Genomic DNA, 20,542 nt, shown 5'->3' on the forward strand with positions numbered 1-20,542 from the left:
ATGGAGCCTCTCTGCAGGGTGATGGGGGCGCTATCTGCGGGGGTGATGAAAATTCTCTACAGGGGTGATGGGGGTTCTGTGGGGTGACGGGGGCTTTCTGCGGGGTGGTGGGCGCTCTCTGCAGGGGTGATGAGATCTCTGCAGGGGTGACGGGGGCTCCCCCGCGGAGTTTGGGGTCGCTCCACCGCCCCCGCACCTCCCCCGGTGCGCAGGACCACTGCGCTACGGTCACTCCCGCCCGCCTCGGGCTCGGGGCTCCGCGGGGGCGGGGAGGCGGGCCCTGAGCCCGGTGACGCGGCGCATAAATAGCGGCGGCAGCTCGGGGCCGCCGACACGTCGAGGGAGCCCAGCCGCCTCGCTTCCTCCCCGTGGTCCTGAGGCCCCGTCAGGTGCGGAGCGCCCCGGCCCGGCCAGACCCGGCCGACACGCCCGGACGCCCGGCCCCGCCGCCACCCGGGACCCCCGCCGCCACCCGGGACCCCCGCCGCCCCGGACCCGCCGCCACCCGGGACCCCGCCGCCCCGGCCCCGCCGCCGCTCAAGGTACGGCGCGCCCTGGGGGCCCCAGCGGGAGGCGGGCCCCTTCCTCCCCCTGCTCCGCGCCGCCCGCCGCTGGACGATCCCGGGGCCCCTCGCCCCCAGCCCGGGCTCGGCCGCGGGAGGCGTCGCACGGCCCTCGGTCGGCGACGCGCTGGCCCCTGCCTCCGCGCCAGCCGCGGGCAGCGGCGTCCGAGCCTCCGCCCGACGTGCGCCCGGGACCCGCCGGCCACCCCACGCCCGCTCCGCATCTTCCCTCGCAGATGCCCGGCGGCTGCGCCCTCCTCCTCGCCTGGCTGCTCCTCGCCGCGGCCCTTTCGGCCACCCCGGGGCTCGGGTCGCCGGTGAGTGCGGGCGCGTGTCCCCTGCTCAGGGGGGCAGCGCACAGACGCGGGCCGGCGGGGGGCGCGCGCCAACAGTGGTGCGCGGCGGGCGGGCCGCGGGGGGCGCGGGGGGCTGGGGTCCTGCAGCCCCGGGCGGGGGTCGCGCCGAGACGCTGCGGGATCCTCCCGGCCTGGCGCCTCTGCCAGCACACGACTCGCTCCTGGCTATAAACCAGGAGAATCTGGAGGCTCCTGTACTTAGCTCCGTAGATGAGTTCCCGCGGGAGGGAGCCCTGTTACCCGCAGGCGCCCTCAACGACGTGTGTCCTCAACATGGCTTAGCAGCAAGCGGGTGCCCCGTGTGTTTGAGGGTTGTGGCTCTAGAGTGAATTCTTCGGAAAAGCAAGCAGTCCTGTTTCATGTCAAACATAGCTTATTTGGGGGCAAAGCTGGAATTTCTTGCAGCCCAGAAGTGTATGCATTATTCAAATGCCCACGTCATGCCTGGAAAGCCTGGCGAGCTTCCTTTCTTGTCCATCTTGCTTTAAGGGTTTGCATCACTTGGCCTATTATGGGGCAGAGTAAAAAAATAAAGGGCTTTTGTGATGTAAATTATGTGAGTATCAAGTGGGCAGCTGCTTCCCAGACCACCGTAGTGGGCTGTGCAAACAGAAGCTGCCTTCGGGGCTTCTTTGAGCCCCCGAGCCTGTACCCGGCATGACCCTTTTCTCCCATTTAAGGTGAAGGAAAAGAGAGGCTGGACCCTGAACAGTGCTGGCTACCTTCTTGGTCCACGTAAGTGACACATCGGCCCCTCAGAGCCGACCCTGCTCTTGTAAGGCTGACTGGAGCATTTATGTGAATCCTGCTCTTTCTGACATTTGTGTAGCCAGTCCCTATTCTGATACACTGATATTCCAGGTTTAGTCAGATCAAGGGCAATGGGGGGCGCTTGAGGCAGGATGGGTTTCCACGCAGGTTAGGGATCAGTGGATTCAAATACTTGCCACATCGGTAGGTGGTGCCCTTTCCCGTGCCTTGCCCCAAGCCTCCTCCTCCCCCTTTCCCCCTCCCTTGCAGCAAATGGGCAAATTCCTGGGTCCCCTGAGCCCCTCATCTGTCCCTCCTCCTAGCCTTGCTCTTCCTTGCTCAAGCATCTGTGCAGCACAGAGCAGGACTTAGATTATTACCGAATGACCCAAATGCCTAGGGTAGGAAGGGCCTGCAGCACGTGGGCTGGTGGGGTCAGGTGACGAACCTGTGCCGGTCTCACTGGGCATGACTGAGTCTGGGGCCCGGCTGCGGGCAGGGACTTGCATCTGACCCCATGGAGCAGCAGGAGGTGCCCACACCCCTCACCAGGGGCCTTATGCGGACAGGGGTCAGCTGATCCGAGCCCTGGGGTGTTTCCAGAAGGGGCCTGCGGCCTGCAGTCGGCCTCATTACCACTTTCTCGGCTTCAGAAGTTCAAATCTGGGCGGCGTGGAATAGGAGGACACTTTTGCCGACCTGTAGTCGTCCATCAGGGTTCCAGGCCGCCCTGGGCCTTAACTCTGTGCCACGAATCTCCCAGCAGGAACATGTAGACTGCTGGGGCCGGGGGCGTGTGCGCGTGCGTGCGCGCAGACCCGGAGTGTGTCGTTTCACCGGTAGCCATCAATTCCCAGACCTTGCCAGCCTGGGGGTGGTCTAATCCTCGGTGCCCTGTCCTTGATTTGACACTGTCTGGACACAGTGTGACTTTAGGGCTTTCACGATGCAGAGAACCCAGTGGACCTAGAGATCCCCCGGGCGGGCAGTGGCAGGCAGACCAGCTGCGGAATTCTTAGTAGGGGCAGGAGGCAGCAGGAAGTGGGGAGATGGTGTGCAGACAGGTTACACGTCCAGGTGACCCAGGCCCTGAAGGGGACAGCTCTGGGACCCCGCAGACTGTGTGCGTGGATGCCTACCCCTCGCCGCTCCTTGCCCGCACTCTGCTTCCTGCTCGTCCTCTGTCTGCCCTGGCACTGTCAGATTTTAATTATCCTAAAGGAGGGGACACGGGGAGACCTTTTACTTTCCCCTCCAATCGCTTACACACTCGTAGCTTTCACATTGGCAGGCGTGGTTGGTTTGGGGACAGCCATCAACCTTGAAACAAAACCTCCCCTATTTATGTACTGCTTTCTGCACCAGGAAAGGAGGCAAACATGTAGGTCATACTCCATTCTCACCAGCGTAACTGGGAGGAACGGTGTTGTTCAGCACAGGGACTAGTTCTCAATCCCACACTTGAGTACAGCCTTTTCTCCCGCGGCAGATGGTGGTCTATCTGATCACCGGGAGGGTGCTTTGAGAAACACAGGCAGAGAGATGACAAAGACCGGCCGGGGCCACAGGCAGGGCCTCTGGGTGCTCTGGTCTCAGGTCAAAGCAAGGGCAGGCCCCCACACACTCTGTCACTGGGAGTGGAGTGGTCTCGCCTGTCCCCAGGAGGGACAGATGGGCTCAAAGGGCACACACTTTCCCGAGCCCTTTGTAACCCTGAGCTCTGTCAGAAGGCATCTCATCTCTGTGCTTCTGGCCCAAAAGAAAGAAGGAACCCTTCAGCAAAGATACTTACTCATGTTACTTTGGAATAGTGAAGATATATTCACCACGAAGATAGGAATCTTGAGTCAGAAAACAAGCTCTTTTTTACTATCAAATTTCTGTCTCCGTCAAGCTGGATCCGCAGAGGCTGCACATCTAGACGAGGTTGTCAGTGCGCTTTACCAGGCATCGGTGTCCGTCAGTGCAGGACACGGTCCAGCAGCTGCCGCGGACGGCGGGAGTGTGACCACACTCGAGCCGTGGGGCAAGGTTCTCGGGCCTTCTTGGACTGAGTGCCGGGCCCCGAACTCCGGCTCTGGAGAGAGGAGTCGGTGTTCTTTTGCCTAGCCTTGCAGATGCTAGCCCCCCAGGCGAGCAGCCACAGCCCTGAGCCACCCCGACCCCGTCCTCGTGGCCAACACAGGCATGAGCACACCCGCACACGCAGGTGCACACACAGTCACTTAACAACCCCCCTGCCCCTCCTCCGCCTGCCTCCCTTCCTCTCCCCGGCCCTCCCGCTGTCTCCGTCTGTCTCTGGCTGGCTGGCTCCAGTCCACCTCCCACAGCTGCCAGAGAGGTCTTTGAAAAATAGGTCCGAACTTCCATTCTTCGGTGGCCCCCTTTTTCAGGGACATAGGACCCCAAGCCCCTGTGGTCTCCCTGCGAGGCACCCAGCTCGGACGCCTGCACTCCCCGGGGCCTGGCCAGCTCTGCCGAGCGCCGTGCTCCCCTTCACTCCCCTCCTGGCTGGGGGTGCTCCTTCCTCTGGCAGAGTCCCAGCACCTGTGGGACTGGCCACTCCTCCGGCCCTGGCACGAGTTCGTGGTTCCGCAGAGAATGTTCCCTACTGTGACTTGATATTTACAGTTCCGGTGTGCGCGCTTTGATGGGCAGCAACCTGTGTGTCCTTCTTTGGGAGTGGGGAGGGTCTAACTCTAGTAACAAGGCCGGTCAGGTGCTTTCCTCTCAATTCATTTGCAAACAGATGCCATTGACAACCACAGATCATTTCAGGAGAAGCCTGGCCTCACGGGCAAGCGGGAACTCCCACCTGAAGACGAAGCAAGGCCAGGTGAGAGCACTGGGTCACTTCACTGCCCATCACCTCCCGGTCACATGTGGCGGTGGGGTATCAGGCCCCTGCCCCGCCCCCCGACCTGAGCCTGGCCCGGGCCCCTCTGCCATCTGCCAGAAGTACAAGCCCAAGACCCAGCGTCGCGGGGCCCAGGGAGGCCACGGAGGCAGAGTCACTCAAGGCCTCAGAAGAGTTTGGCCTTGACGGACCCACCCCCACACCCCGCTGTGCTAAGCAAGGCCCTGGGGAGGGGTCACGGCCAGTCCACTGGCTTCCAGATGCCCAGCCTTCCGCAGATGGAGCTGTGAGATCCAGAGCCGTGCGGCGGGTGGCAGACGCTGATTCTGTTTTCTAGGGGGCTTTGCCAGGCCGCTGTCCGAGAAGGCTGCCCTGCGCATGATAATCGAGTTTCTGACTTTTTTGCATCTCAAAGGTACGTGAAGTATTACCAATTTTAAATTCCACCTCTTAGAACCCTGCCCACATGAAAAGCCTGTCAAAGAGGATTCCGTAGAATTCTCCTGGGAAGTAACCAGCCATCCACTCCCATTCCTCAAGTCACCGCTGTTGGGTGGGAGAGCTGCCAAGGGGCCGGGGCTGCTGCTGGCCCCAACACTGGCCCTGGAAAGGGTCATCAGAGCTGCAGGGAGAGGGAGGGCCTCCGTCCCACTGCGTCTGCTAGAGCCACACTTCCTGGCAGGGTAACAAGTGCCGGACATCCCAGGGCTACAGCTCCTTGGAGGCCCTCTTACGCCATGTCTCACAAGCATGGTCAACTAACCCATAGTTCAGATTCCAGTGCTTGCTTATGCAGCCCTCCTGCAGAGCAGGCTGCATGCCCGTCTCAACAGTCTCCATCCTAGAGCTGGTACCTTCCGTGGATACCACAGACGGTGAGGCCTCCCTGTGGGCCTGTTTCTGCCCGGCACCTCTGCCCGGGGCTTGTCATCGGGCAACAGAGAGCGGTCTGGACAGAGGCCACAGTGCCCTGGGAGCCAAGCGCAGGGAGACCGGGATGGGGGGTTGCTGCAGGGAAAGGGGTGCTTGGATTCTCCAGGAGACACATCTGTCAAGTTCTGCACTTTACAATTCTGTTGTGAGTTTGGCGGAGTGGAGACTAATTCTTGGGGTCTGTTTTGATCCGTGCGCTTTGCTGGCTGGACCTGCTGCCTTGGTTGGAGGGCTCAGGAGGGCGTGGGAGGGACGAGGTCGAAGGCCTGTGGCTTCTTCCTTGGAACCATTCATGGGACGGAGACTGTGGAGGAGGACTTAGGAATGTCAAAACCCATAAGCAAGCTCACTCTGTTGGAGCCTCGCCGAGTCTGCAGTGAGCTCTCTGCCGGGGGACATCGTGCCACTTTGCCTGCAAGGAGCAGGTCGACTCCCCCAGGGACTTCTTGGCTTTTAGTTTGCTCTGTTTTGAATGTTGTAAAACGGAACTTCTTTCCCTCGGAGACACCGATTTTTATTACTCAAACAGGAATTCTACTTCCGATAGTTTCACACACATGGTAAGTGGGAGGCTTGAATCATCAAGAGGTGAGACATACAAAGTGTTGCGCTCGATTTCAGGGCCGAGCCTGGGAGCGCCCCCGGAGGATGCACCCCGACGCTCTGGCCTGTGTGCTGGGCTGTCACCGTCCCTGGTGCAGGCGTTAGGGCTCCGCTAAGTGCGCTCCTTTGTTGCAGAGGCCGGGGCCCTGGAATACATGCCTGAGCTGCCGGCTGCGGTCTCCGCAGAGGACCAGGAGCAAGCGTGACCACGCTCTCGGGCTTGCTCCTTGGTGCCGTGTCGCCTGCGGTCAAACTTGGACCCGACGGAAAATCTTGTGCCAACTTACGTTGACTAGTCCTGTCCCCTCGGCTCTGATGCTGTGTCGTTAGGGTTTTGTTGTTAAGACGCTTTCCCCCTTTGGTCATTCTTTTGAGCAGCAAAATAAAAAATAGCAACGGCTTTCGGTTGTTCTTTCCTTCTGTGTGTCTGTCACCACGGCGCACCCCCTCCCCCAACCGTGCGTGGTAACAGATAAAGATTGATTATAATCGTGTGCAGCAGACGAAAGTTTTAAAGCCACGTCCCGCCCTGCAGAGCAGGTCTGAGACGCCGTCTGCGGTCGGTAGCTCAGTCGTCAGTGAGTCAAACGCAGCCAAGCCGGGGAGTCGTTCCCGTTACCGACATAAGCAAAACCGGCCGGACAGAAGCCCCGTCCACAGGGGGCTGGTACTTGAGAGAGATGAAAGCAAAAACCCTCAAGCAGCTCTCAACACAGTAGCCGGGGGAGCTAAGGGAGCTCCGAGGTGCTGGTGAAGGTGAGAAGCGAGGGGGAAGGACCCAGCGGGCGGGCAGGCCCAGGGCCACGTGGGGGTACAACCGTGTGGCCGGGCAGAGAGCGGAGTGTCCCAGAATCTCAGCGATCCTGTAGGGCAGGAGAGCTGTGCTAAGTGGCTGCAGCCCAGGGTGGGGGACGGCACTTCTGACTCGGCAGAGCAGAAACCAGGAGATCACACCCGAAGATGCAGAGAGCAAACAGGCCAAGAGGCCAAGCCCTCCTGTTGCATCGAATGGAATGGAACTCGGGGCTTTTCAGCCTTTGCTGGAGCAGGTCCGAGGTGGGGGAGGGGTGCCTTCCGGGGGCTGGCCCGCCAGTGGTGGTTCTGACCCCGGCCCACATCAGCACCCCTGGGCGGGGGGGCCCGGTGGCCCGCAGACCGCGGCACGCAGAGTCTGGAGGCCCACCGTGTCCTTCACGCTGCCCCGGGTGACTGCCCCAGGGTGCCGCCGAGCGGGAGAAGTGCCACGGAAAGACATGTCATCCAAGCCCCGATGGCAGGGACCCGAGCCCTGGCGGCCCTCCCCCGTCTGTGTGAAGCCGGCCATTCCCCAGACGTGAAGCCGCCGCGTCCATGTGGTTCCACGAGCCCATCGGCTCCTCCCTCCCCGCCCGCGCCCTGCTCAGACCCAGGTTACCTCTCCCAGCTCAGGGCTGGAGCACAGCCACCGGGCTCGGCACGACGGCCCCGCCGGACCCCCGGGCCCTCACCAGCCTGCTTTTCCCTCCCTCACGCTGAATCCCCTTTACTTCTCTCCGACGTGGGCGGGCCTCGTCAGAACACGGCTCCGTAGCCCCTCTCCAGGGCGTCGGGTTCGGGAGAGCTGGGTGCCCAGCGCTTGCGCTCCCAACAAGGGCCCGCTGCTGCGGCTGGTCAGGGACCACACCTCGGCCCTTCCCCAGAGAAGGGACGTGAGGGACTGAGAGAGGTCGTGGTACCCTTGGTCGCCCAACATCCTGTGGATGGACTGACGGTCCTCAGGGGGCCTCTAGGGAGGACACTTGCTCCCCGGAGAGAAGGCGGCTGGAACTGGCTACAGCCACGCTGGGCCAATCAGTTGCCGACAAGGGCAGTGTTTTCAAGAGAGAAAGTTCGCCAGCCACAAGGGGAAGTGAAGAACGTACAGGCCGTCCCGACAACCACCCAGATGACCAGCTGAGGCGTAGAGGAAGGAGAATGTCGAGGTTATTTCCCTCCTTGAGGAGGCAGCTGTCTTCATGCCATGAATGCGCGGTCACAAAAGCTGACGGACATCAAAACCTTCCTCCTACAATCTCGGGCCGAGGACGGGGAGCCCCCCCCGCCCCGTATCTGCCCAGCGTCTAAGGGGGACAGAGTCTTGCTCTTGAGGCCCCTGGAGAAGGAGGAAGGGAGAGTTGTGGGGGGCTGAGGAAGTCCTAGAGCAGGGGCGGTCTCAGAAAGACGCGAAGGCTCGAAGCTGATTAACGCGCAGCCCACGAACTTTTGTTTTTAATTCACTGCAAAACAAGTGGTTCTGTGCTCCATTTTTCTGGATTTTACCCTATTTTATCCATGAAACAAACAGATGGCTCTAGAAAGCGGAAAGCTTGACCACCTCTGACCCAACTTTTAAAGAAAAGGTTGCTGATTTCTGCTTTCAGGAAGACAGCGGATGCAATTCTCCCTGATCCTCTTGCTAAGTACAAGCCTGGACATTTTGTATAAAGCAAGCGTAAGACTCTGAAAGGTCAAGAAGAGGGCAGACCTCGGGACCCAAGGATGATACAGTGGTGAGTTCTGGGTTTTGTCTTCTCAACAGAGTAAAGAGGCTGACTCTCTCCAACTGTGTATATGGATTAATGCAGTTCTTACTAAGGAAGAGGAAGAAAAGACAAGCTAAGCACTGGGAGAAAATATTTGCAAATCACATGTCCCATCAAGGGATATCCCACCAAGGATATGTTTCTCTGAAGCATATAAAGGACTCTCAAAACGCAACAGTCACTATCCGTCTCTCTCTCAAATAAATAAGCAAAAAATTTTTTTAAAAGATTTTATTTATTTATTTGACAGAGAGAGACACAGCGAGAGCAGGAACACAAGCAGGGAGGGTGGGAGAGGGAGAAGCAGGCTTCCTGCAGAGCAGGGAGCCCGATGTGGGACTCGATCCCAGGACCCTGAGATCACAACCTAAGCCAAAGGCAGACGCTTAATGACTGAGCCACCCAGGCACCCCATAAGTAAAATCTTAAAAAAAAAAACAACAAAACTCAACAGTTTTTGAAAACAAATAATCCGATTTTAAAAATGGGCAAAATATAGGAATAGACATTTCACTGAAGATGATGTACAGATGGAAAATAAGCACACAAAACAATGTTCAACATCGTTAGTCATTAGGGGGATAAAAATTAAAACCACAATGAGATTCCACTAAACACCTATCAGAATAGCTAAAATTAAGAAATAGTGGGCGCCTGGGTGGCTCAGTCGGTTAGGCGTCTGCCTTCGGCTCGGGTCACGATCTCAGGGTCCTGGGATCGAGCCCCGCGTCGGGTTCCCTGCTCCACAGGAAGCCTGCTTCTCCCTCTCCCACTCCCCCTGCTTGTGTTCCCTCTCTCGCTGTGTCTCTCTCTGTCAAATAAATAAAATCTTAAAAAAAAAAAAAAAAAGAAATAGTGATACCACCAAATGCTAACAAGAGTGCAGAGAAAGTGGATCACCCATCCACTGCTGGTGTGAAATGGTACAGCCACTCTGGAAAACAGTTTGGCAGTTTCTTTTTCTTTTTCTTTTTCTTTTAAGATTTTATTTATTTATTTGACAGAGACACAGCGAGAGAGGGAACACAAGCAGGGAGAGCGGGAGAGGGAGGAGCAGGCTTCCCGCCGAGCAGGGAGCCCGATGTGGGGCTTGATCCCAGGACCCTGAGATTATGACCTGAGCCGAAGGCAGATGCTTAATGACTGAGCCACCCAGGCGCCCCTGGCAGTTTCTTTAAAAATGAAACATGTAGCTACCATTCAACCCAGCAATTACACTCCTGCGCATTTAACCGAGATGCATGAAAACTCACGTTCACACAACAGCCTGCACACAAATGTTCACAGAAGCTTTATTCATAATAGCAAAAAACTGGAGGGCGCCTGGGTGGCTCAGTCGGTTAAGCGACTGCCTTCAGCTCAGGTCATGATCCTGGAGTCCCGGGATCGAGTCCCGCATCGGGCTCCCTGCTCGGCAGGGAGTCTGCTTCTCCCTCTGACCCTCCTCCCTCTCATGCTCTCTGTCTCTCATTCTCTCTCTCTCTCAAATAAATAAATAAAATCTTAAAAAAAAAATAGCAAAAAACTGGAAACAGCCCAGGTGTCCTTCAATGGGTGAATGGTTAAACTGCCATCCATCCATACCACGCACCTACCACTCGGCAAGAAAAAGTAACAGACTACTGAGACATGCACCAAACCAGATGAATCTCTGGAGAAATCTGAGTGAACAAAATCCTAGACAGTTACATAGTGTATGCTCCCATTATATAGCATTCCTGAAAGGACAAAAGTATAGAGATGGAGAATAGGTCAGTGGCTCCCAAGGGTTAGAAAGGGGTGGGGAAAGGATGACAATGGGTGTGGCTCTAAAGGATGACTTGGGGTTCCTTGAAGTAATAGAAATGTTCTGCATCTTGACCATATCAATGTCAGCATCCTGGTTGTGATACTGTTCTAAAAGTTTTGCAATATGTTACCATTAGGGAAAACTGGATAAAGGGTATACAGCACCTCTCTGTATCATTTATTACAAATACCTGTGAATCTATAATTATCTCAAAATGCAAAGTTTAGTTTTTTAAGCTATTAAAATATATTTTAGGGCCCTGATACGTTCACAAGTGAATTCTACCAAACATTTAAGGAAAAAATTATTCCAATTCTTTATAATCTCTTCCCAAAGATAGAAGCAGAGGGAATATATCCTAACTCATTCTATGAGGCTAGCATTACCCTAATACCCAAACCAGAGACATTACAAGAAAATTACAGACCAATATCTCTCATAAACATAGATGTAAAATCCTCAACAAAATATTAGCAAATCAGGGGTGCCTGGGTGGCTCAGTTGGTTAAACGACTGTCTTCGGCTCAGGTCATGATCCTGGAGTCCCAGGATCGAGTCCCGCATCGGGCTCTCTGCTCAGCGGGGAGTCTGCTTCTCCCTCTGACCCTCCCCCTCTCGTGCTCTCCCTCTCATTCTCTCTCTCTCAAATAAATAAATAAATAATCTTTTGAAAATATTAGCAAATCAAATCCAATAACATATAAAAAGAATTACACACCACAACCAAGTAGAATTTAACCCAGGTATGCAAGTCTGGTTCAACATTCAAAAATCAATTAATGTAATCATCACATCAACAGGCTAAAGAGGAAAAATCATGTGATCATATCAGTAGATACAGAAAAAGCATTTGGCAAAATCTAACACCTATTTATGATAATTTTCAGCAAACTAGGAATAGAGGGGAGCTTCCTCAGCTTGATATAGAACATCTACCAAAAAACCCTACAGCTAACATCATACTTAATAATAAGAAACCAAAAGCTTTCCTGCTAAGACCAGGAACAAAGCAAGGATGTCCCCTCTCATCATTGGGGACATTGTAGTTGAAGTCCTAGCTAATGCAAGAAGACAAGGAACTAAAAAGGCATACAGATTGGGAAGGAAGAAATAAAACTCTTTGTTTGCAGATGACATGACTGTCTATATAGGAAGCCAGAAAATCAACAATAATAACCCCCGGAACTAAAAAGCAATCATAGCAAGGTTGCAGGATACAAGGTGAATATACAAAAATTAATTGGTTTTACAGGTGCCTGGGTGGTTCGGTCCGATGGGTGATCGACTCTTGGTTTCAGTTCAGGTCATGATCTCAAGGTCGTGAGATTGAGCCCCAAGTCAGGCTCCACACTCACTGGGGAGTCTGCTCCTCCCCCCTGCTCTCTCTCTTTCAGATAATAAATCTCTTTTTAAAGAAAGTTAATTGCTTCCTGTATAACACCAATGAACAACTGAAGTTTGAAATTAAAAACATACCATTTATGTTAGCACCCCCAAAAATGAAATACATAGGTACAAATCTAACAAAATATGTACAAGATCTATATGGGGAAAACTACAAACTCTGATGATAGAAATCAAAGAAGAGCTAAGTAATTGGAGAAATATTCCATGTTCATGGATAAGAATATTTTCAAGATGTCCGTTTTCAAGATGTCCAAAATTGATCTATAGAATCAACTCAATTCCAATTAAAATCTCTTAAAGTTATTTTGTGGGCATCCAAAAACAGATTCCAAAGTTTATATGGAGAGGCAAAAGACCTACAATATCCAACACAATATTGAAGAAAAAGAACAAAGTTGAAGGGATGACAACTATCCGATTTTAAGACTTACCACAAAGCTATAATCAGGACAGTGTGGTATTGGCAAAAGAACAGACAAAAAATCAGTGGAATGGAACAGAGAGCCCAGAAATAGACCCACATAAATACTATTATAACTGATCTTTGACAAAGGAGCAAAGACAACACAATGGAGCGAAAATAGTTTTTTCAAGAAATGCTGCTAGAACAGCTGGACATACATATGCAAAAAAAAAAAAAAAAAAAAAAAGAGGAATCCAGACACAGAGCTTACACACTTCACAAAAATTAACTCAAAGTAGACTATCTACATAAATATAAAATGCAACACTATAAAGCTCCTATAAGATAACATAGAAAATCTAGGTGACTTTGAGCATGGCAGTGACTTTTTAGATAAAACATCAAAGTCATGATCCATAAAAGAACAACTGATGAGCTGGACTTCATTAAAATTTAAGACTTCTGCTCTGCAAAAGCCACTATTGAGAGAATGAGAAGACGAGCCACTGACTGGGAGAAAGTATTTGCAAGATACATATCTGATAAAGGACTGTTATCCAAAATATACAAAGGATTCTTAAAACTCAGCAGTAGGAAAATGAACAACCCAATTAAAAGATGGGCAAAAGACCTGGACAGACACTTCACTAAAAAAGATACACAGAAGGCAAGCAAGCACATGAAAAGATGCTCCACATCATAGGTTATCAGGGAAGGGCCAAACTCCAGAACACCGACAGCGCGATGCTGGTGTCCCATTTCACCTCTGCCCACCTGCACCCAGGGGCCTTTGTAGGGAGAGCTCCCTTCCCCTCCAGTGGTTCTTCTTTTCCCCAAAGTGATTCCCTGGGGAACCATCTTTATAAGAAACTTCCATCTTCCATTCCCTAAACCAGGATTCTAACCTAGCTCATACGATAACCTGTCTGTTGTGGTTTTAAGCTGCATCCCCCCTGGAATTCGGTAGGACTTCAGGTAATTAGTGTAGGGTTTTGTAAAGGGATGAAGAGCTTCAGAGCCAAGAGAAGGACTACAGACAGGTTTCTGCTGATGTTTTCCAGGCAACAGAAGGTTCTCTCTTCAGGATGTTTCATAGGTTCCCATGTTTTCTGTATTGTGTACAAGCTCATGGTTAACTGAGAACACTTCAGCGTGTGTAACCTAGAAATATGTATTTGGTTTCTGCACTTGTTCCTGACGGAGCTCCTAAAACCCTTGTAATTTCTTGGCTGGAGTGTCTTTTGTTCTAATGAGGTGACTCTCGGTGGGCTCCTGGCTGGGGGCTGGTCACCAGAAAGACCCAGCCACATGATCCAGGGAGCGGAGAGGGGCTGGAGATTGAGTTGATACTTGATTGTGCCTATGACATGACACCTCTATACAAATCCCGACAATACAGGGTTCAGAGTCTCTGGGTTGGTGACCGCCACCTGGCAGGACGGTGGGGCCCCCAGCTTCCCAGGGACAGAGTGCGCTCCCGAACCTTGCCCTGTGCACTTCTTCATCTGGCTGGTCCTATTATCCTTTATAATAAATTGGTAATAGTAAGTAAAGTGTTTCCCTAAGTTCTGTGAGCAGTTTTGTTTTTTTTTAATTTAATTTTATTTTTTTTAAAGATTTTTATTTATTTATTTGAGAGAGAGAATGAGAGACAGAGAGCACGAGAGGGAAGAGGGTCAGAGGGAGAAGCAGACCCCCCGCTGAGCAGGGAGCCTGATGTGGGACTCGATCCCGGGACTCCAGGATCATGACCTGAGCCGAAGGCAGTCGCTTAACCAACTGAGCCACCCAGGCGCCCAGTTCTGTGAGCAGTTATAGCAAATTCTCAGACCTGAAGCGGGGTCCTGGGAACCTCCAGTTGCAGCCAAGTCAGACAGAAGTGTGTGGGTTGGCCTGGGGACCCTGAGGTTGGGGGCAGTCTGGTGGGACTGAGCCCTTCACCTGGATAATCCAACACTAACTCCAGGCAGTTAGTGTCAGAATTGAATGGAGTAATAACAGGACACCCAGTTGGTGTCCAGAAAGATGGAGAATTGATTGGTGGAGGGGAAATGCCACATGTGTGGTGTCAAAGTGTTCGGAGGGGAGAAACAGCTTTCTTTCTGCATGTCATTTGCTATGACTTTTTCTCAGATTCTTGAAAAGGCAAGGTTTAGGCTGAGCTGCATTTGGGGAAAAACAAAACCAAACCCGCCCCGAAAACCCAACAGATAGTCTTGCAGTAAAGACATGCCATGTTTATTTTTATATAGTTTAAAAATGGCATTGGCGGGGCGCCTGGGTGGCTCAGTCATTAAGCGTCTGCCTTCGGCTCAGGTCATGATCCCAGGGTCCTGGGATCGAGCCCCGCATCGGGCTCCCTGCTCCTCAGGGAAGCCTGCTTCTCCCTCTCCCACTCCCTCTGCTTGTGTTCCCTCTCTCGCTGTGTCTCTGTCAAATAAATAAATAAAATCTTAAAAAAAAAAATGGCATTGGCTCTTTACCAGCAACAAAAGAGACAATTCTATATCTTTTTAGTCATCCTATGTAGCTGTCACCTCTAGGCATTACTCTGGCTTGATACATAGCTCTACTTTGCTTTCACTTCTCACACTGAATTTTCTAAAAGCCTAAATTTTCTAAAAGTATGGGCTTACTAAATTCATCCTGGCGAGAAACTCTCCAGGGGTCGTACCCTTTCCCTAATGTTCAGGTTTCAGCTCAGTATCCCTGGCTGCAGCCAGAGTCTCCTGGCCCCACACCGTAGGTCCCTCGCCCCACATGAACCTGGGCTCCGGGCAGCTCCTGGGTCAGGCCGGGTCCCCGACCCCAGGGCGGTTGCTCACCTTCCTCCCTGGCCTGGCCATTCTCCGGGCTCTGCAGGTGGGCCACACTGGTTTCAGGGCCTTTCAGGGCAGCTCTTGGCTCAGAATTGTTCTGGAGAACAGGGTTCCCTTTGCCCCCCTCCACACCTGTGCCCTACAGCTCCTGAGCCCCTGCAACGTGCCTGGTGTGCGTATGTGAGTGTAAAATGCACGCTGGATTCCAAAGATTTGGTACATACAAAAGAATGCGAAATATCTCAATCATTTTTATTTTGATTACATGTTGAAATGACAGTAGATAAAGGATAATTAAAATAAATTTCACCTACTCCTTTCACTTTTTAAAATGTGGCTCCTAGAAAATTTTAAGTTACCTGTGTGGTCTGTGGACCATTGGCAGCACTCAGGAGAGACGCAGAGGGAAGGCCGCCCCCCAGGAGGGGGTCATGAAGCCCTGTTTCAGGCCCCTCCCAGCCCCAAGGGTGACGTGGACGGGGCTCCTCCGGCAGGTGCACATGGGACCGGAAGCGCCCCGGCAACGGGGCACCCAGCCTGGGCAGAGCCCACCACCACCCAGTGCTGGTCTCTGCCTCCGGCTTGCCACCACGTATCTCCATCCGAGGGAGCCAAAGGGGGATTGAAATGGTGAAGAAGTAAGTATTTTTCTCCCCCTCCGCGGTTCCCCATCAGACCTTGTTCCAAATGCAGCTCTGAGAAACGCCCGCGGCCCTGGGCTCCGCGCTGACCGCGCTGTGCTAGCCAAGTGAGCTTTCTAAACGGGCTCTACGGGGCCAAGGCTATTCATAAACCCAGAAACATGACGAATATGTTTTCAGTTACTAAGTTAATTACAACAATGGAAGACATTTAAAATTTTTAATCCTCTTTGCTTTTTCCAATAGAACCAAAAGAGAGTCAACTTAATAACTAATCTTATTGGCTGGTTTCTGCAAACTAGTTCTTTTAACGATATTTTAACAAACAATAATAATATTAGAACAATAATTAGGGAGAACTTAATTGGACAATAGAGCTTTTCCACATTCATATGAAAACACATAAGAAACTAGATCATTTTCAGTCATAACCACGAGCTGGCTGCCTGTGTATCCCGGTGGCCCTAGGGGAGATGGAGAATTTGTGTGACTCTGGGAAAATGTCCACACTCGGGAATTCCTCCAGGTATTCGGTACTTCTCTGGAGATTTTAAGTTGTACCCTAGCAGCCCAACTGGAGAATTTCTTTCAAAATCATTTTAGTGAAAAATCATATGGCTTTTTAGGCAGAGACGACTCCAGAGGAAAATTTCCAAGACAGGGTGAAGTCAGTGGGGATGGACTGTTATTTCTCCAGAGCCCGCTCGCACCCTCCATCACTGTGCGTGCGTGTGTGCAGACGGTTCTCCCAGGGTCACAGGGCTCAACGCTCTCTCCCCAGGGCCAGACAGCAATGGTTAGTTGTGCCCCGCACTTCCTTAAAAAGGGGGGTTGTGATCGCCAAGACCCTCACCCACTCTGAGTAAATAATCCCCGGCACCCTGATGCAGAGGGAAAGCCCGACCTTAGGGACACAGCCGGTGACGCAGACCCGGCCTCGTGTTCCTCAAACAGCCTTTCTAAACTATAGATTTCTTTCCCTCAGAATATTGAAACAAAATCTACATGCATTCTGACTTCACTACACGGTAACTCTACTCAATTTTCAACCCTTTGGATTTAAACTCAATATGGAGAATCTGTGACAGGCACCTCCCGAATTCCTCCAAGATCATCTGCTCCGCCAAGCACTCCGAGCAGTGCTCCTTCTCGGCCTGTTCGCCCTGAGCCAGCAGGCAGGCGCATGTGGCCTCCACCACCTCCCAGGAGATGCACGAGGAAGAGCGCCTGGCAGAAACAGAGCAGTTACAGGCCACCGTCCTTGGCGCCACGTTTTAAATACCTTATAGATTCGAGGGGACGTCCTCGTCAGGGTATTTTGAAGAACGTCCCCAGTAAAATCTACTGTTATCTTCCTAATATTGGAAACCCTGACAAGATGCAGCACCGCTTTTAGAAGCAACCCGTCTGCTTCTGGACCCCCTTCTCACGGCAGATTCTAAAGAGTCTCCAAAGTAGATCCACCATAACATTCAGAGGCACCAGGGCGACAGCGTCCAGCCCGGGGGCTGGACAGGGGTAGAGGCAGGGATCTCAGATAAGACGAGGCCCTAAGATGCGCCATGCAACCTGCTCCCAGCTCTGCGCAGAATGCGTGTGCTCAGGGAAGCCCCGCGTCCCCCGGGGGCACCTGGAGCTCCAGGATGCCAACGGCTCTGAGGACCCGCCCGCTTGGAGGATCACTGTCGGCACGGCCTCCCCTCCGAATGCCCCTGGAGCCCTGAACGAGCTTTCAAAAGTCAGCAGTACCTTTCATACAAGACTGGCCATGTCCCCACTGAGCTCAAGGGGCAAGCTTCGCTAGACAGCCGCCCACACAGTGCTCAAACTGCAGAAATTTAGGAAAACCTCCTAAAGTACTGACAAGTGCTGGATGGTGAAAACAGACATAGGAGTTGGGATTGGTCACAATCTCTCTATGCAGACAACACACAATGACTTTTGTTGAAGATGAAGGAACAGGGCTGCCCTCAGGTCGAGTCCTGACATTTTGAGGCCAGACTCCAACATACGGAGCCTCCGTCACATTCGGTGGGACATACCATGTCCCGAAACCGGGAGAGGACATCTTTGCTCAGACTTTCACGGACCATGAAGCCGTGTTTGGTCAATTTTTACTGATAAAGACCTCAGCAGCTCACAGTGATGAGTACTTCTGATGTCTCTGACCAAATAAGCATGAACTTGGCTTTTCAAAAGCATATGAATACACGGTATCTGGTACTCCATCATGATATCACCCATGACATTGAATTGAAAGGCATTTTTTTAAAATGGATAAATCTAGTCCAATATAGAGCAAAATCATCACTCAACCTTTGAGATTATAACACGGCCTCAACGTAGTTCAGTGGGATGATATCCACCTAGTGTGAGATCCACCACCCCTTTAGGAAGGAGCGCAGTAGGCAGGCTGTCACCTCACATGGTAAGCAGTGGGTCAGGTACCCACGGTCTAGAGATCATGCCCTCGCTGCCTGTCGGCGATCCCTGCGGGGCCCTCTGCTTGCACAGAACGCGGGTAACTGTGTCCGTGAGGACAGACCGGACAGAGCGGTCTCGGCGGTGGGGGCCGCGCGGAAGCACAGGGTGGGGCCTCGGGCTGGTCCAGCAGGGGAACCGTCACCCCCTCCCCATCCCTCGCACCCCCTCATAGACACACACACTTTCTTTCCAGCGTACGAACTAACTCTCCTCAAATTAACCTGTTCCCCTCTTCGGAGGGCTGGTTCACGTACCTACCTATCTTGTCTGAATTTTGGTAGTCCTGAGAGTTTAGCTGGCGACAAATGATGGTTGCCTTCAAACCCTCCAATTTCCATGTAGTTGGGCAGGTTCATTAGGGTTTTCCGTTCTGGGCTTTCTTCATAATTTTTGCAACCAATGCATTTGCAAATAGAAGAACACATAATTTTGGCCTGGTAACATAAAATGCTTCAGTAAAATTACACTGCCCTATAATTCATCAAAAAACAACACATTCCATTTGGACCTTATATAACTCTTTGCACGTGTGTGTGTGTGTGTGTGTGTGTGTGTGTGTGATCTGCAATTTTCACACAAACCCGGGGAGGGGTTTGGAAGGCTGGCGCGTGAGTGTGGGCGTGAGTCCCGAGCAGAGACAGGGGGTTGGAGCGCTGGCTCTGACTAGGACGCGGGTCCTAGAGCCCCAGCCCGCGGCTCTCAGCTCACCCCCCTCACTGCGCTTCGCAGATACTGTGTTTTCGCACATGGGGGGTTTGTGGCCACCCTGCGTCCAACAAGCCCGTCGACACAGGTTTTCCAACGGCCTTTGCTCACTTCGTGTCTCTGTCTCATTTTGGTAATGCTCTCAATATTTCCAACTTCTCATGATTCTCATGTTTGCTCCGGTGAGCTGTGCCCAGTGACTGCGGCTAAGAGCTCAGAGGAAGAGCAGCATTTTTAACGAAGGTGTGTGCGTTGTGTTCTAGACTTCACGCGCTGCACCCCATCATGCGGTAAGAGCATGCCCGCACCGGACCGGCTCGAGCGCGGTATTTGCTTTATTGCGGGGCTCTGGAACTGAGCCCGCAGCCCGGCCAGGCGGGCCTGTGCCCTGCTGCCTCCACTGTTGCGGGGGACGGGCGGCTGGGGGGTCTGAAACCCAAGGGCCGGCCTTGCGTGGCTGTCCTGGGGAGCCCTTGCTGCCTGCTCGTGCGCGGACTCGGCCTCTAGGCACAAGGCAGCCTGCCTGGCAAGCCGGGGCGCACCCCCTTGCTCTCGCCGGCCGCGGGGGGCCGTCTGGAAGCTGGCCCTGCTGACAGCACGGCTCCCTCTTTGTCTCAGCTGCTGGGGGTGTCCCTCTGTTCTCTTCAGCTCAGAGATGCGCATCAAAGGGTATCTATTGTGTTTTACTCTGCCCCTCTGGGTGTTTTGAGCAAGAGGCTTTTCAGGATTTCTATCTACTCTAGAGACTACAGAACATCCACACCTCACATGGGCTGCTGCCTGGGAGAGGCTCAGCCCCTGGAAAGTGGGTGAAGAGCAGGCAGAGATGCTGTGAGAAACGGCTCCGCTGGGGGCGGGGGGAGGCACTCACTGCTCGAATTCCGTATCTCTGCACTAGTTTTGAGGGCGTTTTCAAAACCCCAGCTGGGGGATGGCTGGGCCTGCCTACTCAGAGCTTCCAACGGGTGTCCCCGGAATCACAAGGACTCTTCTCAAGCCTGACCATCTGGGACAACCTTTTACAAATAAAATTCACAGGTACCCCCCAAAGACCGCAAGCAAACCAGAGGAGGGCCTTTCAAGGAAGGGTTTCCCGGCTGCTTCACTGCTGGGGCCTGCGGGCTCTTTGCTCTCTCCCTCCCTTCCTGCAACACCAAGAAAGGAGCGGGAAGGTGAAGGGAGAGAGCGAGCCCCTCCACTCGCTCCGTGAGTCAGTCCGGGAGAAAGAGGCGGACACCGAGGCCCGGGAACCGCTCCGCCCCACGGTGTGCTCTGCCCGGCGGCCAAGGCCCGCGTCCACCTTGGTCTCTGAGCACCAGCCTGGGGACAAGGCTCCGCACCCCTGGGAGCCCCAGCCTGCTGCCACAGGGCGGGCAGGGCCACGCGGCGGGAGCCTCTGCTGGGCGCTCCCGGTGGGCTCCCGAAGCGAAGGAGCCCGGGCTCAGGGGCGGCTCACCTCATAGCACTCGCAGTAGTTCTTGAGGCAGCCTGAGCGCCGGCAGTTACAGCCTTTGTTATGTCGAGGCCTCACGTCCCCCAACTTCCCTTTCCCGATTTTTGGTTGGAAAGCTTCTGGGTTTCTGTCAAGACATGCCTAAGACAGGAAACACAAAACTCCATCAAAACGTGCTTTATTATGTAAAAATGATGCTCAGTGAATGGTATCTCACT

At 53.3% G+C, this 20,542-nt stretch overlaps 2 protein-coding genes across 2 annotated transcripts in view; one reads left to right on the forward strand and one right to left on the reverse strand.

Moving 5' to 3' along the window:
* Positions 1–799: 799 nt before the first annotated feature.
* GAL (galanin and GMAP prepropeptide) lies at positions 800–6,462 on the forward strand. The gene is made up of 5 exons (XM_035012396.1): positions 800–880; positions 1,600–1,654; positions 4,419–4,505; positions 4,864–4,941; positions 6,198–6,462. The coding sequence occupies exons 1-5, from the start codon at positions 800–802 to the stop codon at positions 6,266–6,268; spliced, it is 372 nt and encodes a 123-aa protein (XP_034868287.1). The 3' UTR covers positions 6,269–6,462.
* A 10,254-nt stretch (positions 6,463–16,716) lies between these two features.
* TESMIN (testis expressed metallothionein like protein) overlaps positions 16,717–20,542 on the reverse strand; it is a 38,710-nt gene continuing 34,884 nt past the window's right edge. The window contains exons 8-10 of the mRNA XM_035012397.1: positions 20,328–20,465; positions 18,425–18,600; positions 16,717–16,909 (exon numbers count right to left, since the gene is read on the reverse strand). Coding sequence (XP_034868288.1) covers positions 16,717–16,909; positions 18,425–18,600; positions 20,328–20,465 — 507 coding nt within the window. The remainder of the gene's footprint in view (positions 16,910–18,424; positions 18,601–20,327; positions 20,466–20,542) is intronic.

Source organism: Mirounga leonina, unplaced genomic scaffold, assembly GCF_011800145.1.
Source record: "Mirounga leonina isolate KUSES-001 unplaced genomic scaffold, KU_Mleo_1.0 Mir_166, whole genome shotgun sequence".
NCBI lineage: Eukaryota > Metazoa > Chordata > Mammalia > Carnivora > Phocidae > Mirounga > Mirounga leonina.